Source organism: Branchiostoma floridae, chromosome 2 (genome assembly GCF_000003815.2).
Source record: "Branchiostoma floridae strain S238N-H82 chromosome 2, Bfl_VNyyK, whole genome shotgun sequence".
NCBI lineage: Eukaryota > Metazoa > Chordata > Leptocardii > Amphioxiformes > Branchiostomatidae > Branchiostoma > Branchiostoma floridae.
Genome location: NC_049980.1, coordinates 31,278,499 through 31,292,781, shown reverse-complemented (window position 1 = coordinate 31,292,781; position 14,283 = coordinate 31,278,499). Strand labels below are relative to the sequence as shown.

Sequence of the window (14,283 nt, the reverse complement as noted above, 5' to 3'; positions counted from 1 at the left end):
AAACACACAAACACACACAATATAACACACAGACACATCCAACACAGTGTCAGAAAACAATACATACATACTATATGTCATGTTTTAACAAATAAACATCTAACTCTATTATGTTATCCTGGCATCCAAACCTATTGTAGCAGCCAAGTCTCTTTGTCTTCTCACCTGTGAGAGAACGAAGAGGCTCAGCCGGCAGCTATAATTGGTACAGATACCAGGCTACTGACATGCACACTCATCTGAAACCCAGTGATAAATTCAGGTAAACCCAGTGTCCTACCTCAGGCATGGGGCTCTTCTGTCCGATCCACATATCCAGGTGCTTCAGGACTGCAATGTCATCATCTGTCAACCACAACAAAAAATCAACAAATCAAAAAGACATACACAATGTACAATAATTAGAGCTCTAGATCAAGGCATAACAGCTGTCATAGTGTACATCACAGAGCCACAACTGTGACACCAACCAAAGCTGAAAATGCTCACATTATGATAAATCATATGCAATTTACAAAATAGCAAATAGCAGTTTCAAGCAGAACATCAACATGGCATAGCCCTTCTGTCCTATAAACTCAAAGCAGGCTAAATTGCTTGACACCAAAAAGGGCAGCTAGATATGAAAAATGTAATGCCTTCCCTACATCTGCTTGGACATTTGCTGTTCTCACCAGTGTATGATGAAACTATAGACGCCTGCATTCACCCCACGACCAGAAGGAAGCAACATAAAACAGGCGACACCGGTATATGACTCATTTAAATATTGGATGACAAGGCTGTAAAGCTAAACAGCACATCAGGTAAAAATGTTATGTCAGCCACAAATAGGACAACCGTAGGCCCATCAATAATGTACAGGTATAGTGCTTATGCATGAATTATACATGAGGTACCAATACTGTACAGGGCTCAAAATACCACCTGCGTATGCAGTTTAGTGCGGGTAACATCGGAGCTGTGCAGGTATTTCTGATGTCTACCTGCACTAGCCTGCATCAGGGCTTGAAATAGCACCTGCATATGCAGGTTAGTGCGGGTAAAATTGGAGCTGTGCAGGTATTTCTGATGTCTACCTACACCTAACCTGCACTGGTGGATGTCTGGGATTTCATATGTCCTATGATGTAGGTGTGTATGGATTGTTATTAGCTGCATTGACTCTTACCACCTATCAAGTATAAAGGGAAAAAAAAAAGCAATGGTTTCTGAAAAATTTTAGTGTGATCCATACTTCTTAAATTCATAGTTGTGCAGGTAAAATTTGTCTGGTGCAGGTAACATTCAATGTTACCTGCACCAGTACAGGTATGCAGAAAAAAGTATTTCAAGCCCGAAATACTGTATCATCAACCTGCTAGCTTGGAAGCATCAATATGGGACAAAACACCTAAAACTTAGCAGATCTAAAAGTTGTTTTGATAGCAGATGGAAAGACATTGTGGAATTTGATTAACGATCAATCATGTGTTCTTGTTTGTTTCCGTACAGGAGCAGATTATCACATTAAAGCTCTTTAGAAATTTGATTTGTTGCCAAAAGATGCCATAATTGATATGTTGCATGTGGGTCACAAGATCATCAGGTCATACGAAAAATCACAAAATGTCACCTTTATGTTGGGAAAACCTGTACTGTAAATTTTGAAATGTCTGCAGTGGTTTTGATGCCGTTATTTTTGCAGCAACGCCTCTTGTTAGAACCTTTGTTTATCCATGAAAGCTCAAATCAGCCTGTAGGCTGCTTTTTATTGAGGTCATGAGGGAAGAGGCAAGGGTCAGACAAAGTATATTATACAGTTTTTATCATTTTAAGTTCTAATGAGTCTTATTACTCTTAACTGCAAACTTGTGAGACTGTGGATATGTCTATCTATCATATACTATAGTAGTATGTAAGACTGCAAACCAGTAGACTTGCCATACCCCATGAGTGGCTGTCCATCATAGCTCTAATTAAAGATTATTGTTTCAATCATAAAGTTAACTCAAAACAAAGCCAAAATATCATTTCCCTTTTCTTTACGAAGTCAAGTGCCGGCCAAAATAAAGCAATCTACAGTACATATATTCAGTCATCATACTGCATTCACTGTGACTGACAGAGCATGGTGAACATCAGTCATGTGAGGTTGAACCATTTGTCATAGCCAATTATCATGACATATCTTATGTTCCATCATACAGACATAATTCTGGCTTTGCAATCTCTTCAAATAGCACAATGCACAACTGCAGCAAGAGTCAAAGCACTGTTCAGCACTGTATACTGACAGAAACACCCAAGTGTTGGCCTGGCACTTGCTTCAATGAAAAGATTTGAAAGTGAATGCAGTTAATTACAGGAATGTGGTATTTAGCTGTACAACCACCTCCTGATTTTGAATATGAATGACTTTGTCAATAAGACAAGAAAGTATTCTTGGCACAGTAAAAATTTAATGTTTTAAGCAAGATCTTGTAAAAATGTAACGAAAGCTCTATATGGTCTCTGTCGATCAATATTGATCATGGTAAAATCCTAATAATTCACATCAACACTACATGATACATCATTGTCTATGTCTAAACAGTCCTGTGCAATTAAACAAAATGTCAGTCACTGCCAAATACAGTCAAACCTGTACAAGTGATCACCTTTCAGAGGAGAACCAGGCCAATGTGACTACATTCTGAGAACCCTGTCTAAAGTGATCACCTGTCCACATGATAACCCAGACTTTATCCGTTCCCTGAGTGGTCTTCTTGTGCAGTTTGACGATTTTCAGTTCAGTTATCATTAATTTTACAGAAAGAGTAACTGAATCATCACTCCTGAAGAAGGTGGACGGAAGTGCGACTGAAAATTCGAGGTAAGCTAATTTTGGTGTTGTAAGGCAGTGGAAAATCTTCAATATGTACTACGTCAACACAGATGAGCTTTCATGCTAATTTTACAGAAAGTTAGCAAGCAAACGTACCTAACGTGCGGGCCTCTGCCTCTGTGCTGAGTTGTGTGGAGAGAGTGGCTGAGCCCAGACTGTGGCGCTTCAGCATGGCCGCCTCCCCCTTCCCTGGGGAGTCGTGTAGAACCTCACGTGTCTCCCACACACGGGGGACAGGGCTGGTGCTCAGGTAGCTGTCAGGGCTAACAACAGAGGCACAGGTGAATATTGAACATGGTAACCCACTAACTCTTACACTAACCCTAACCCTTCCCTGGGGAGTCTTTTAGCACCTCACGTGTCTCCCACACACGGGGGACAGGGGTGGTGCTCAGGTAGCTGTCAGGGCTAACAGGCAAAGATATCAATGGCAAAGATATCAATGGAAAAGATATCAATATCTAATATGGTAACACCTTAACACTAACACTAACACTAACCCTAACGATATTTTCGTATACTTGTTAGTTTTGACTGTCATGGTATCAATCATTGGTCAACACAGGAAAATAGAGCCAATGATAAAAGAATTCCAATGCTGGAAGTGAAAATACATAGAAAAATGTCATTTGAATTTTTTTCAAGTGATGTTCTTGCCCGATAGGACAAGCGAATTCTAGAAAACTTTTCCAACCCTTATCATGCTATAACCAAAGACTGTAACCATATGAAGTCATTACTCTTACATGTACTCTCCATAATAAACTCAAAACTTTTCAAATAATAAGAACTTACTCTGCAAGCAGCGCTGCCAGTTCGTCGTGTCCCGTCTTCTTGGCCAGGTCCGTCGGCAGGTCTCCATCCTTGTTGGCCAGCTTGATGGCCGTCTCTGCTCCCGGTTTCTCCACGAGGAACCCGGCAAGTCTCCGTAGGCCAAGACGGGCAGCGAAGTGCAGCAAGGTCTCCCTGGGCTGGGGGTCTGGTGGGGGATAAGGGGTACCACAATTAGAGCAGTTATCTACAGACGGGAACTTAGAAACCCTGTAATAGTTACGTAGACTTAGTACCCTATTCTGTATCGCATGTACATTCATCCACTTAATATTTGTATGTTAGAATTTAGTTTATCTACATGTACTCAGACCACATTCATTCATTTCATGTATTTAGTCTTTCTTCTCTTGCAATTAGCCCCATGGGCATGAATTTGCAATAAAACATCATTATCATTAATGATGCAAAACTAATTTAACTTACACCATTTGGTACATTGGCATACAAAATGTAGGCAAGTACATGTACAGTGAATGAGTGATTGCTTTATTCTTGTACATTTACTAGTATTAGTAGTAACCAAACCCAAGCAAATGACCACCTCTACATGAGAACCACCTGGCCAATATTACCATTCTTTTCGTGGTCTCTTTGATAATTTTCCCATTGACAAAAACATGAAGAATTCCGTCTAGACCATATATACAGGATTTAATCGGTCCTCTGAGTGGCCATCCGCCATTGGCAGTTTTGACTGTACATGACAGTGATTTGTATTACTGCTATTTTTTTCATAGACTTTTCAATACATCACTATACAGTATACAGTGTACACTAAGCAAGCTGTTTGTGTTAGGCTTTAGTGGGTGATTATATTGCATGAAAAAAAGCCAAAACCATTTAGCATTGATTTTATTGTATACTAGACTGCAGAATTAGATTACACAACATTGCAAATGCCAGATTATTGGATTGGATTTTGTCAAATCACATCGCAGAATCATGAGAATGTCAGCAAATGCTGTTGGCAGAAACCAACAACTGTCTATACAAACTCATTAAACCACCCAAATTTACCAAATTTACTACCGTAAATGCATTTAAGTTTGCGTGGATTTAATTTCGCGGTAGCAGGAAAAAGGACTTTTTGCGGTGGTTTTAATTCCGCGGTAGCACCATGCACTGTAGTATCTTAATGCCCTGGAAAAATGTTCGCGGTGGTTGTAAATTCGCAAGGAGATGGCCAACGCGAAAACCGCGAACATAAATCCACCGCGAACATTTCTGCATTTACAGTAAGCTGAAATGTTCAGGAGAGAGCAAGCAGCACACAAGCTGTCAATCAACTTTACCACAGATAACATGAATACATAAAACGTAAACAGCTTACGAATATTTGGTACCAAAGAAATGCTGGCTTAAATTAAAAGATTCCTTTTGAGCACTCTTAGAGTATTTCTGGGTGGGATGTTTTCTGTCACTGGTAAGCAAATGTTTGCCGCTATGATATATATTGTAAATGATGTAGGTAGTAGGTAGGTGGTGCTTTTGCATCGAGAGCACAATTCCAAACATGGCCTTGTTTTTATAATAATAATAATAATAATAATATCGGGTGTATTTTGCAGTCAGTAGGTACCCAAAGTGAGGGTAATGAGGCTGTTTAACGTGGTCGAGGCTCCTCCTCGAGCACGGGACCCCCGTTTTACGTCCCTCCCGGAAGACGATTTTGTGGAAAGCTTCGTGAGGCTACAGCAATCCGGACGTCCTTGGTTGGTCCCCCATCCAAGTACTGTCCGGACCGCACGTTGCTTAACTTCTGAAATCGAGGGATCGGGTGTACCAACGCGCCACGCAGCCGTAGTATCAACAAAGACGAACTGCAGTGGAAGACACTGACTGTCTAGTTACTGTCACAGTCTGTAATCTTAATCTACCTGTATGTTCAAACATTGTATGTTCAAAACCATTGTTATTCCAAACCCCGGCTGTTGAAACTCCATGAAATTGCAAGCAACATTGCGCACATGCCAAGAGTCAAGACTTGGGTGAAGGTCTGACAAACCAATTAATGGAAAGGAGCTCGACTCAAAGAAACTCGGTCTTATTAAATCCATTCAATTACATTTGCATGGTGCAAAGAAATTCCTGTGTGCTTTCTGGTGGGAGTATTCTTATGTTGTAGCTTTTCTGGTGGGAATTTTCTTTTATTATGTTGTAACTTTAGTTTCTGTCAGTTTAATAATGCTAACTTTATGTTGAACATGGTGATAGTTTTTCTCAAACCTCAACATGACGTGTGAGGGCCTCAAAATGACGTTGATGGCCTGTTTTCAAAGCATCCAATGCTTTGAAAAGAATCTTAAAGAAACTCCTTTCAGTTATGTTTTCAAAGAACTCCCTTGTGCATATTTCCTGCAGGAACAGAATCTGGTGGGAACATCCTTCTCTATGTTATAACTTATATCAAGGACATTATGTACCTTTGATTTCTGCCAGTTTAATAACTGACTTTTTATTCCATATTACTTTTTCTCAAAGTTCTTCCATCTTCCAATATCTAGCATGATATGAAAAGTATATTCCTATTTTCTTTTCTATTTTCACTTAAAGTTTTGAAAGTGCAGATTTTTTAACAGGAATATGGTTAAGATCTATGTCTTGCCTATACACGTTATCAGGATATATCTGATGCTTCCTGGTTGCTGCTCAAAGACATTAACTGTCAGCAAGCAGAAATAATGACAGTCTTGGCAAAGAGCTTCTTGGAAAATGGTAGAGGTTACGATGCATTCTATAGGACTGATGCTGTGCTGTGAGAACAGAAATGTTATATCTATCTAATAATTTATTCTTCATTATAATATCATTATAATTATTGGATGGGTTGACATGCAGTCAAGGTTGACCCTGTAGTCATGAATTACTGTAAATATTGAAATATTTGAGGTGGTCTTATTTTCACATTATCTTATTAAATAGGTGCTTCTCCAATATGAAATCATAACACCATGAACATGCGTTTTTGCGCTAGAGTATTGTTTTGACGCCGAACATAAAACATTGCAAAACCTTGTTACTATTCCTGTCCTGAATGTTTTTTGAAATTTCGACAAAAACAAATACATTGAATTTTACAGTTATATAACATTCCATTTACATCACTGTCTTTGACCTCCGTTGTTGAACTTTTGAAATGCTGCATAAACCTCCATAACAATTACATTCCTACTTTGGAGTTAAATCCCAACAAAAATAATTGCATTTAAAGTATTATAACAGTGCAGTTATATAATTTGTACATTTGGCTGGGTTGAAAACTCTGGCACAGACATTATAATCCAGCTTTTTATGACATGAAGTCTTCACTTAAAAGGCAATCTATCCCTTAACCAATGTACACAGACCACTTAATCAAACACCATGCCATCCATCACTACGTAACTAACGAGTTCTTAACGAACCTACCTGTAACGAGCATGATCACCGCTATCACGATACAGACCGCGGTGAGAGCCACTGTGCAAGAGCATGCAGAGTACATCCATACCAGGACCAACACTAACATATTGCACATCGCTCCCCTGTTGATCCAGCTAAGACTCTGGCTTTCCTACTAGTAGTACATCTGCATGGCTCCTGCAGCCATCTCACACGAAGCTAGTGAACATTGCAATAGTCTGCTGCAGAGTCTACCTTGTCAGCGCACGATCGCCTCTTCTACAGACATGGCCAGAGTTCGTACGTAATATCTGAGCAGCCCCCGTGGTTTGCTGCAAACATCTAACGTTAGCTCAGACTCTCCCGAGACCCCCAGAAAAAAATTAAACCCTGGCAATTCATTTCAGGCGGGCGGGGAGGGATGCACTGAGCAAACAGAGTCCACCAATGGCGGAGCCTGCCCACAAATCATGAGCATACCCTGCATGTGTGGCCGGGGCTACAAGGCAAACATAACGGCCATATAAAGAAGGTCATAATGTATATCTCGGGTGAATCCACAGGGCAAGCCCCAGTCAGAGGAGACTTGTGATGGATGCAGCTCCAGTCCAGTGTTATACTTATAGCTAAGGGCCAGGGTCTGACCTTACAACATGGGTGCAGCGGGGCAAGACTTGGGCCACCATTATCCTCAGTGCTACACATGCACGCTGCATGCAAAGCAAGTCTACTACTGCATACCCCTCTGCTGCAGGCCGCCCACTCCGCTGTGATATTATTGATTCCTCTGCAGCGCAGGATTTTATCCTTGCTGCACATGTTTCCTCCATTCTGAACCAGCCCCGCTGGGGGAACGAACCATTATCACCATCTCAAGGGGTGCGATTTGTGGAGGAGGGTAATTTATCTTGCTCACTTGCCAGCCCTGTTCAATTGTACATACATTGTGTAAATAGGCAGCTCCAGTTATATCGAACAATGGTGACATCTGATGATGGGATACCTAGAAAGAATTAGTAGCATAATAATCATTATTATAGATGACATGCCTAAGAAAAAAATGTTGTGTTTCCTGTTTCAGTTCTGAAAAAATTGGGTAGATAGGTAGAGATTATCTTTTTTTTTCTTGTAATTTTTTTTTTAGGCTGGCCAAAACTCTAGTGTGACATGTATTACAATACACTGGAACAAAGTATGCTGAAATGCATTAGGACTAAACTGAAATGTCAAACTAGAATGTTGTGCGTAATAATAGAACCATTTATCCTTCGTTAGATAAGACAAGCCATGTATTTAAATTACTTCAATATGAAGCAGGCTGAATAAAAAGTCTAAGTGGAAACTATGGGTGGGGTTATCTATATCAGGAAATCATTGGAACAAACATTGGTCAACTTTATAACCGACATCAAGATGTTCTTGGCGCCAAACATGGGTGGGTCTGTACGCTTGAGGGTTTGTTTTTTTGTTTATTTGTTTGTTTGTGGGTTTGATAGCTCTTCGTCTCAAGAAGAAGTGTAGGTTTGGGCAAAATTTAAAAAATGTTAAACCCTTCCCGCGCCTGGTGGCGAATAAGGTGGTGCCCATCTCTGTTTCCTTAGCCCTGGGCCACACAAAGCAATCACTACAGCAGGGGGCTAGTCCACTGGTAGTGGTGTGCGTTCAACTTCCATGCTCTTTCCCGAATGCTGAGTGCTAAGCAGAGAAAGCAGCATGTACCATTTTTAAAGTCTTTGGTATGACTCGGCCGGGATCGAACTCACCACCTACCGAATGCAAGGCGAGCACTCTACCCACTAGGCCATTGCACCGGCCTTGCAGCTTTTTTCACTGTGGACCATTTTTGTTCCTTATTCTTTTTTAAGAGGGTGCCTTTAGAAGGAGCTGAAGGATTTTAGGCACATCTATGAATGCTGACATTTCTCTCTTTTGTACAGCAATATTCTGATTTCAAACTGGCACAAAATCCCTGGTCAGAGGCCAATAATGTTTTAGACCACACTGACTTAATTTTATTTCATGTGTCTTACGTTCACCTCCAGTAAGACTGTAAGAGACAATCCCCAGTTTAATCATGTTTATAATCCTAATCTTGTTTAGAGGAATGAGGGCCTGCTGCTGCCCCATGCCCTGACCATGTGTCCCCTTACCCTGGAGAGCAGACCCTCTGGCAAGCATGAAATTCTGATGGACCAGGTATGCTATTGTGTAACGTGGCCACGTTTCTTTTTTGTCGACAAGGATCAATGTGCGTGTGGATGCTATCCACAAAATTAAGTCGGTGTGGCCTTAGTCTTTTCTGGTACGATAGTCATTTACTGTCAAGAAGAAGGTGAAATGTATAAAAAAGATTTCTTACCTTCTTCCTCGGTGGTAGTCCCAAGTACATTCCACCACGGCGGAAGGTTCATACTTTCGAAGGCACTCGTCAACCCTATATCGAACGAGTCTACGTCCTCCCCGACCAGATCGAACTGCACATGGGGCGCGTTTGGGGAGTCCAACGATTCCTGATTGGTCACGTTGTCGGCGAGATATCTGGCCATGTCCCACGTTTTGTCGTGTAGGTACTGAAACAGGCTGCAGGCGATGATCTGGTGATGGGCTATGTCACTCGCACAAACCGAAACCTCCACCACCTCCGCACAGTCATGGTCTGGGACAAAGAGAAGGAAGGAAATGTCATGAAGAGGTGCACAACTACATGTCCTGGGTCAATAAAGGTAAGGCATCCAGGTAGTAAGATATACCAAATTGCAAGTACCTTTTTCATATATAAATTCATAGTTAGAGAATAAAACCTGCTCTGTAACAGATATGCTCAGTGTCAAAGTGTAGTGGATGCTACGTGTTCAAAACGTCAGACCGTTTCCAAAACCACATCAAGTTGCTTGAGTTAGTGCTTTTTGACGTACCATGACATTGTATACTCAGTTTCCTTGTTTAGGCTAAGGTCACATTTCCACAAAGGGGCCCGGCCGGGCAGCTTTCGGGAACGATAAGTATGATATAAAAGACAACAACAACACAAACGGCCAAAGAATAATTCATCAGCATGCATTGTGCATATTTATTGCCATAAACTTAAATTTTTCGTTTCCGCAAACAGCCCGACCGGGCCCCGGTTAGGAAATGTGACGTAGGCCTTACAGTGAAAATAAAGGAATTATTATCAATGTTTTAATCTGACGTGGCTGGCCACCAATGGACACTACTTCACAGTCACCATGTAACTTCAGGCAAGCGGATGGTCTTGGGACCATTCCCACACCGCTTTCTCCGCGTGCGAAAGATTCTGCATGCGAGAGAGGTGACTGCAAAACTAAAACTACAGTAGTTTGACAATTTACAGTAACTATGCTTCACTTTTGCAGCGTACCTGGTATAACGGCCTGTAATGTGAAGGCGTTGAGCTGCCTGGCGATGGTGATATGTCTCTGCTGAGAGCCTCGGAAGATGAGGAAAAAGTCACACCCCTCTGGCAGCGGGCTGTCTTCCGCAAAGGCAGCGACGATCGTGCTCCCTCCCTGGAGAGGGGAAAACACAAACATTAGATTTAGGTTAGGTTCCACGATGGTATTTAGTAGTTGTAATTTTGGAACCTGTCATACATTACAGGGCTTGAAATACCACCTGTATATGCAGGTTAGTGCAGGTAAAATTGGAGCTGTGCAGGTATTTCTGGTGTCTACCTGCACCTAACCTGCACTGGTCCGTGTAATGGTTTTTATACATAAATGTCCTATGATGTAGGTGTACATGGATTGTTATTGTCTGCATTGATAACGTATGAAAGAAAAAAAAGCAATGGTTCCTGAACAATTTTAGTTAAGTATGATCCATACTTCCTAAATTCAGAGTGGTAATTTTCAATGTTACATGCACCAGTGCAGGTATGCAGAAAAAAGTATTTTTAGCCCTGCATTACCTATGCTTATACAATCAAAACTGCCCAAGAAGAACAATTAAGACCAACAGAATCTGGCCTGTATGGACAAGTGGTTCTATATACACAACGGTACATGTATTTACTACACAGTTGTGATTTTGTTGGGAAAACCTGTCATACATTACCTGTGGATGCTTGCACAGTCTAAACTGCAAAAGAAGACCACTCAGGCCAGACCACTCAACACAATTTACAGAATCTGGACTATATTGACAGGTGGTCACTATAGACAAGTTCTTATTATCTTATTCTTAATGTATTTATAACAAAATTGTACAAGGAACCACCAAGAAGTGGTCACAATGGCTAGAAGGTACTAAGGTGCATGTGGCCAGGTGGTAAATCATACAGGTTTGGTTTGACTCTACTATTACTAACTTCCTGCTGAGGTTATGACAAAAGTACCACATCCTATAAGGTGACTACTCATATTACAGGTAACATTTACAAGTAGTTAAGTTATACATGTAGCTAACCAGTAGCCTTTCATATACATGTATGAAATTTATATGAATGATAAAAAAAGTAAAAACAAGATATCAAAATAGGACTGTAACAAGCCTAGGGAGCCTGAAATCAAATAATTTCCTACATATCTACATACCAAATATCTACCTACAAACCACCACTCTCGATTTTGCTGGTCTTCTACCCACAAATGCTACAAAAAACCTTCTTGGCAAAGGTAATATTACTAAGTAATAACAACATACCACCAACAGTCTGCACTGTTGTCACTTTAAGAAAGAAATTAGTTGCTGTAAAAGCTTGGGGGCATTCCTACTGGTTTCCCCATGTCCCATAATGTACCCAACAAGAACCAGACCAGACAGGAAAGCCTCCACAGACAAACATCTCCTGTGTAGTTCTATTAGGGGTCAGAGGTTAATCACTGCTGTTTCAGGGGTCAAGGTCAAGGCAACAGGCAACCAGCATAATCTTGCCCAAGACTCTTTTCAATCTTCTTATGTCAATTACATCTACAGCCAATACATGTATCTGTGCTATATGTATGATTCTGTGCAAAAGAGACTGTATTTTCTTTTGACAATTGAACTGTACATAATGTCTTCTGTGTATGCTAATTTAATTATCATGTTTATAATATTTCAAAATTTACTTTATCATGCACTAGTCATACTATGGAGTTTAAGTTACTGTTCCTTATGATTTAGATATGAACACTCCAGAGAATGAATAGATTTTTAGAAGACCTGTTACATACAAATTTAGTAAATTGTTTAGCAATTTGATATCCATTCATTGCATTGTAAAAGTATTTCTTACAATTGTTGAGCAATGCAGTTTCATATCATATGATTATGAGAGAATATGACTACAATTTTTGTCACAATAGACCAACTTCTGCTGTTGTCATAACTGGTCTGGGTGAGCTGGAAAAGTTAGACTATTTGGAAACAATTTGTTCTGTGTATATAGTCAACAAAAAGGTTTACTTTTCATACAGCACATAGGTTTACAATCATGAAATTTGTCAGCTGATTTGACTTTACCCAGTTATTCACCATGAATGAAATCCATTTGTCACCACCTCCAAATAAAAACACAAGTTATATTTACAGACACTGTTATGAAGAAAATAGCTCAAGAAAGGGACCCACTGTTACAAACAGCTAAGGTGAGACCATAGGACACAAAGGCACCGTTTCATGCCATCAGTCACTTATGTGGGGACCGATATGACTCTTCTGCGAGGGGTTCAAAGCTGGCCAACGATACCGCAAATAATTCCCATGAAACCCAAAATATATGCACAAAGGCGTACAACAAAGAGGGAGGGAACGTGATCTGTGCAAAACGGCCGCCTTAGGTCAGCTCGTGCCTGTATGTTTAGCTTGCCTTACATTTTCCACTGAAAGAGAGCTCTGTGAATGGGAAAAGTTGTATTCTTTGGTACAGAAATCCTATATCTCAGTTGTTATGCTCCATTGCAAATATAAAGATATATTTGGCAACAGATATATATAGAGAGAGAATTATTGATATTGGATTTCTATCACCATAAACTATTTCTACTTTTCTTTCATTACACAACTTTTCTTTGAATAGTTTTATAAGCATCATGCAATATCTGTTCCTAGTTCTACATTGAGAGTTCTTCATTGTCATTGTCATAAAAATTTACTGAAAGTAAAACATATATTTTTGCACTTTTGAAAGCTTAATTCACAATAATGTAGCAGTAGTTTGACAACTTCTTGTTTTTATAGACATCAAGATTCATTGTTATAAGCCTCAAGTTTTGAGTTCTAAATCTTGTATATATCATATCTAATCTACGGACCCAAAGAGGTACCCTGGTCCCTTAGAAGTCCATATTGTGTTTAGGAGCACGTCACCGGAACGTACTGCGCCTGCGCGAACCCTGGTGTTTTGGGGCTTGGTTTGGTCAACGTTGCATTGAAATCCCGCTTGTTGCACAGTATATGTTAGAGACATGGTTTCATGCAAAACGTACACGGGATTTTACCCTTATATTCGCACGTACTTTCTTAAATGCGGCCCTTTAGTAAACCTGGGGTTTAGCAAGGTTTAGCATGTCTATACTTTTCGCGCAGGCGCAGTACGTTCCGGTGACGTGCTGTGTTTAGGAAAGTTACTCTTACTGATAAAGAATTATTGTTACACTGCCACCTATCTGCCACAAGAAGTACTGCAACTTATCCTATATAGGAAGGGTGCACTAATTCTATTGGCACATGTATGTAGTGAAGCTATGTTTGACAGTCATTTCAAAAAACATTTTTACCTCCATCTTAAACCTGAACCAGCAGTTAGTGACCCTACCTCTAGACCAAGAGGTTGGGAGTTTGAATTGTCGCTCAACAAACATGCATGCTGCTAAAAAGGGTCACAGCCCTTAGGACGGGACGGTAAGCTGTGGTCTACTGTATGCTGTGCTTTTCGAAAAAAGCTAGGAAAAACTCCCTGCTACAATGAAGATGCAAATACTGAACATAGTGTCCGTCTTCTCTGTCATGACCAGTGGAAGATCAGCTTTTCAGTGAACTTAACAGGTCTGAGATCACTTTCACTTTTAATAATAACCACAGGGCTCAAAATACCACTGCATATACAGGTTAGTGCAGGTAAAATTGGAGCTGTGCAGGTATTTCTGGTGTCTACCTGCACCTAACCTGCACTGGTCCATGTACTGGGTTTTATACATAAATGTCCTATGATGTAGATGTATGTTGATTGTTCTTAGCTGCATTGGCTGTTACTACCTATA

General features: G+C 40.4%; 1 protein-coding gene across 9 annotated transcripts in view; it reads right to left on the bottom strand.

The window, feature by feature from the left end:
* LOC118409989 (A-kinase anchor protein 13-like) overlaps positions 1-14,283 on the bottom strand; it is a 90,141-nt gene that overhangs the window by 63,685 nt on the left and 12,173 nt on the right. For all 9 annotated transcript variants that reach the window (XM_035811427.1, XM_035811422.1, XM_035811421.1 and 6 more), the window contains exons 3-7: positions 10,461-10,608; positions 9,441-9,737; positions 3,662-3,845; positions 2,963-3,129; positions 281-345 (exon numbers count right to left, since the gene is read on the bottom strand). In XM_035811427.1, the coding sequence (XP_035667320.1) occupies positions 281-345; positions 2,963-3,129; positions 3,662-3,845; positions 9,441-9,737; positions 10,461-10,608 (861 nt within the window). The remainder of the gene's footprint in view (positions 1-280; positions 346-2,962; positions 3,130-3,661; positions 3,846-9,440; positions 9,738-10,460; positions 10,609-14,283) is intronic.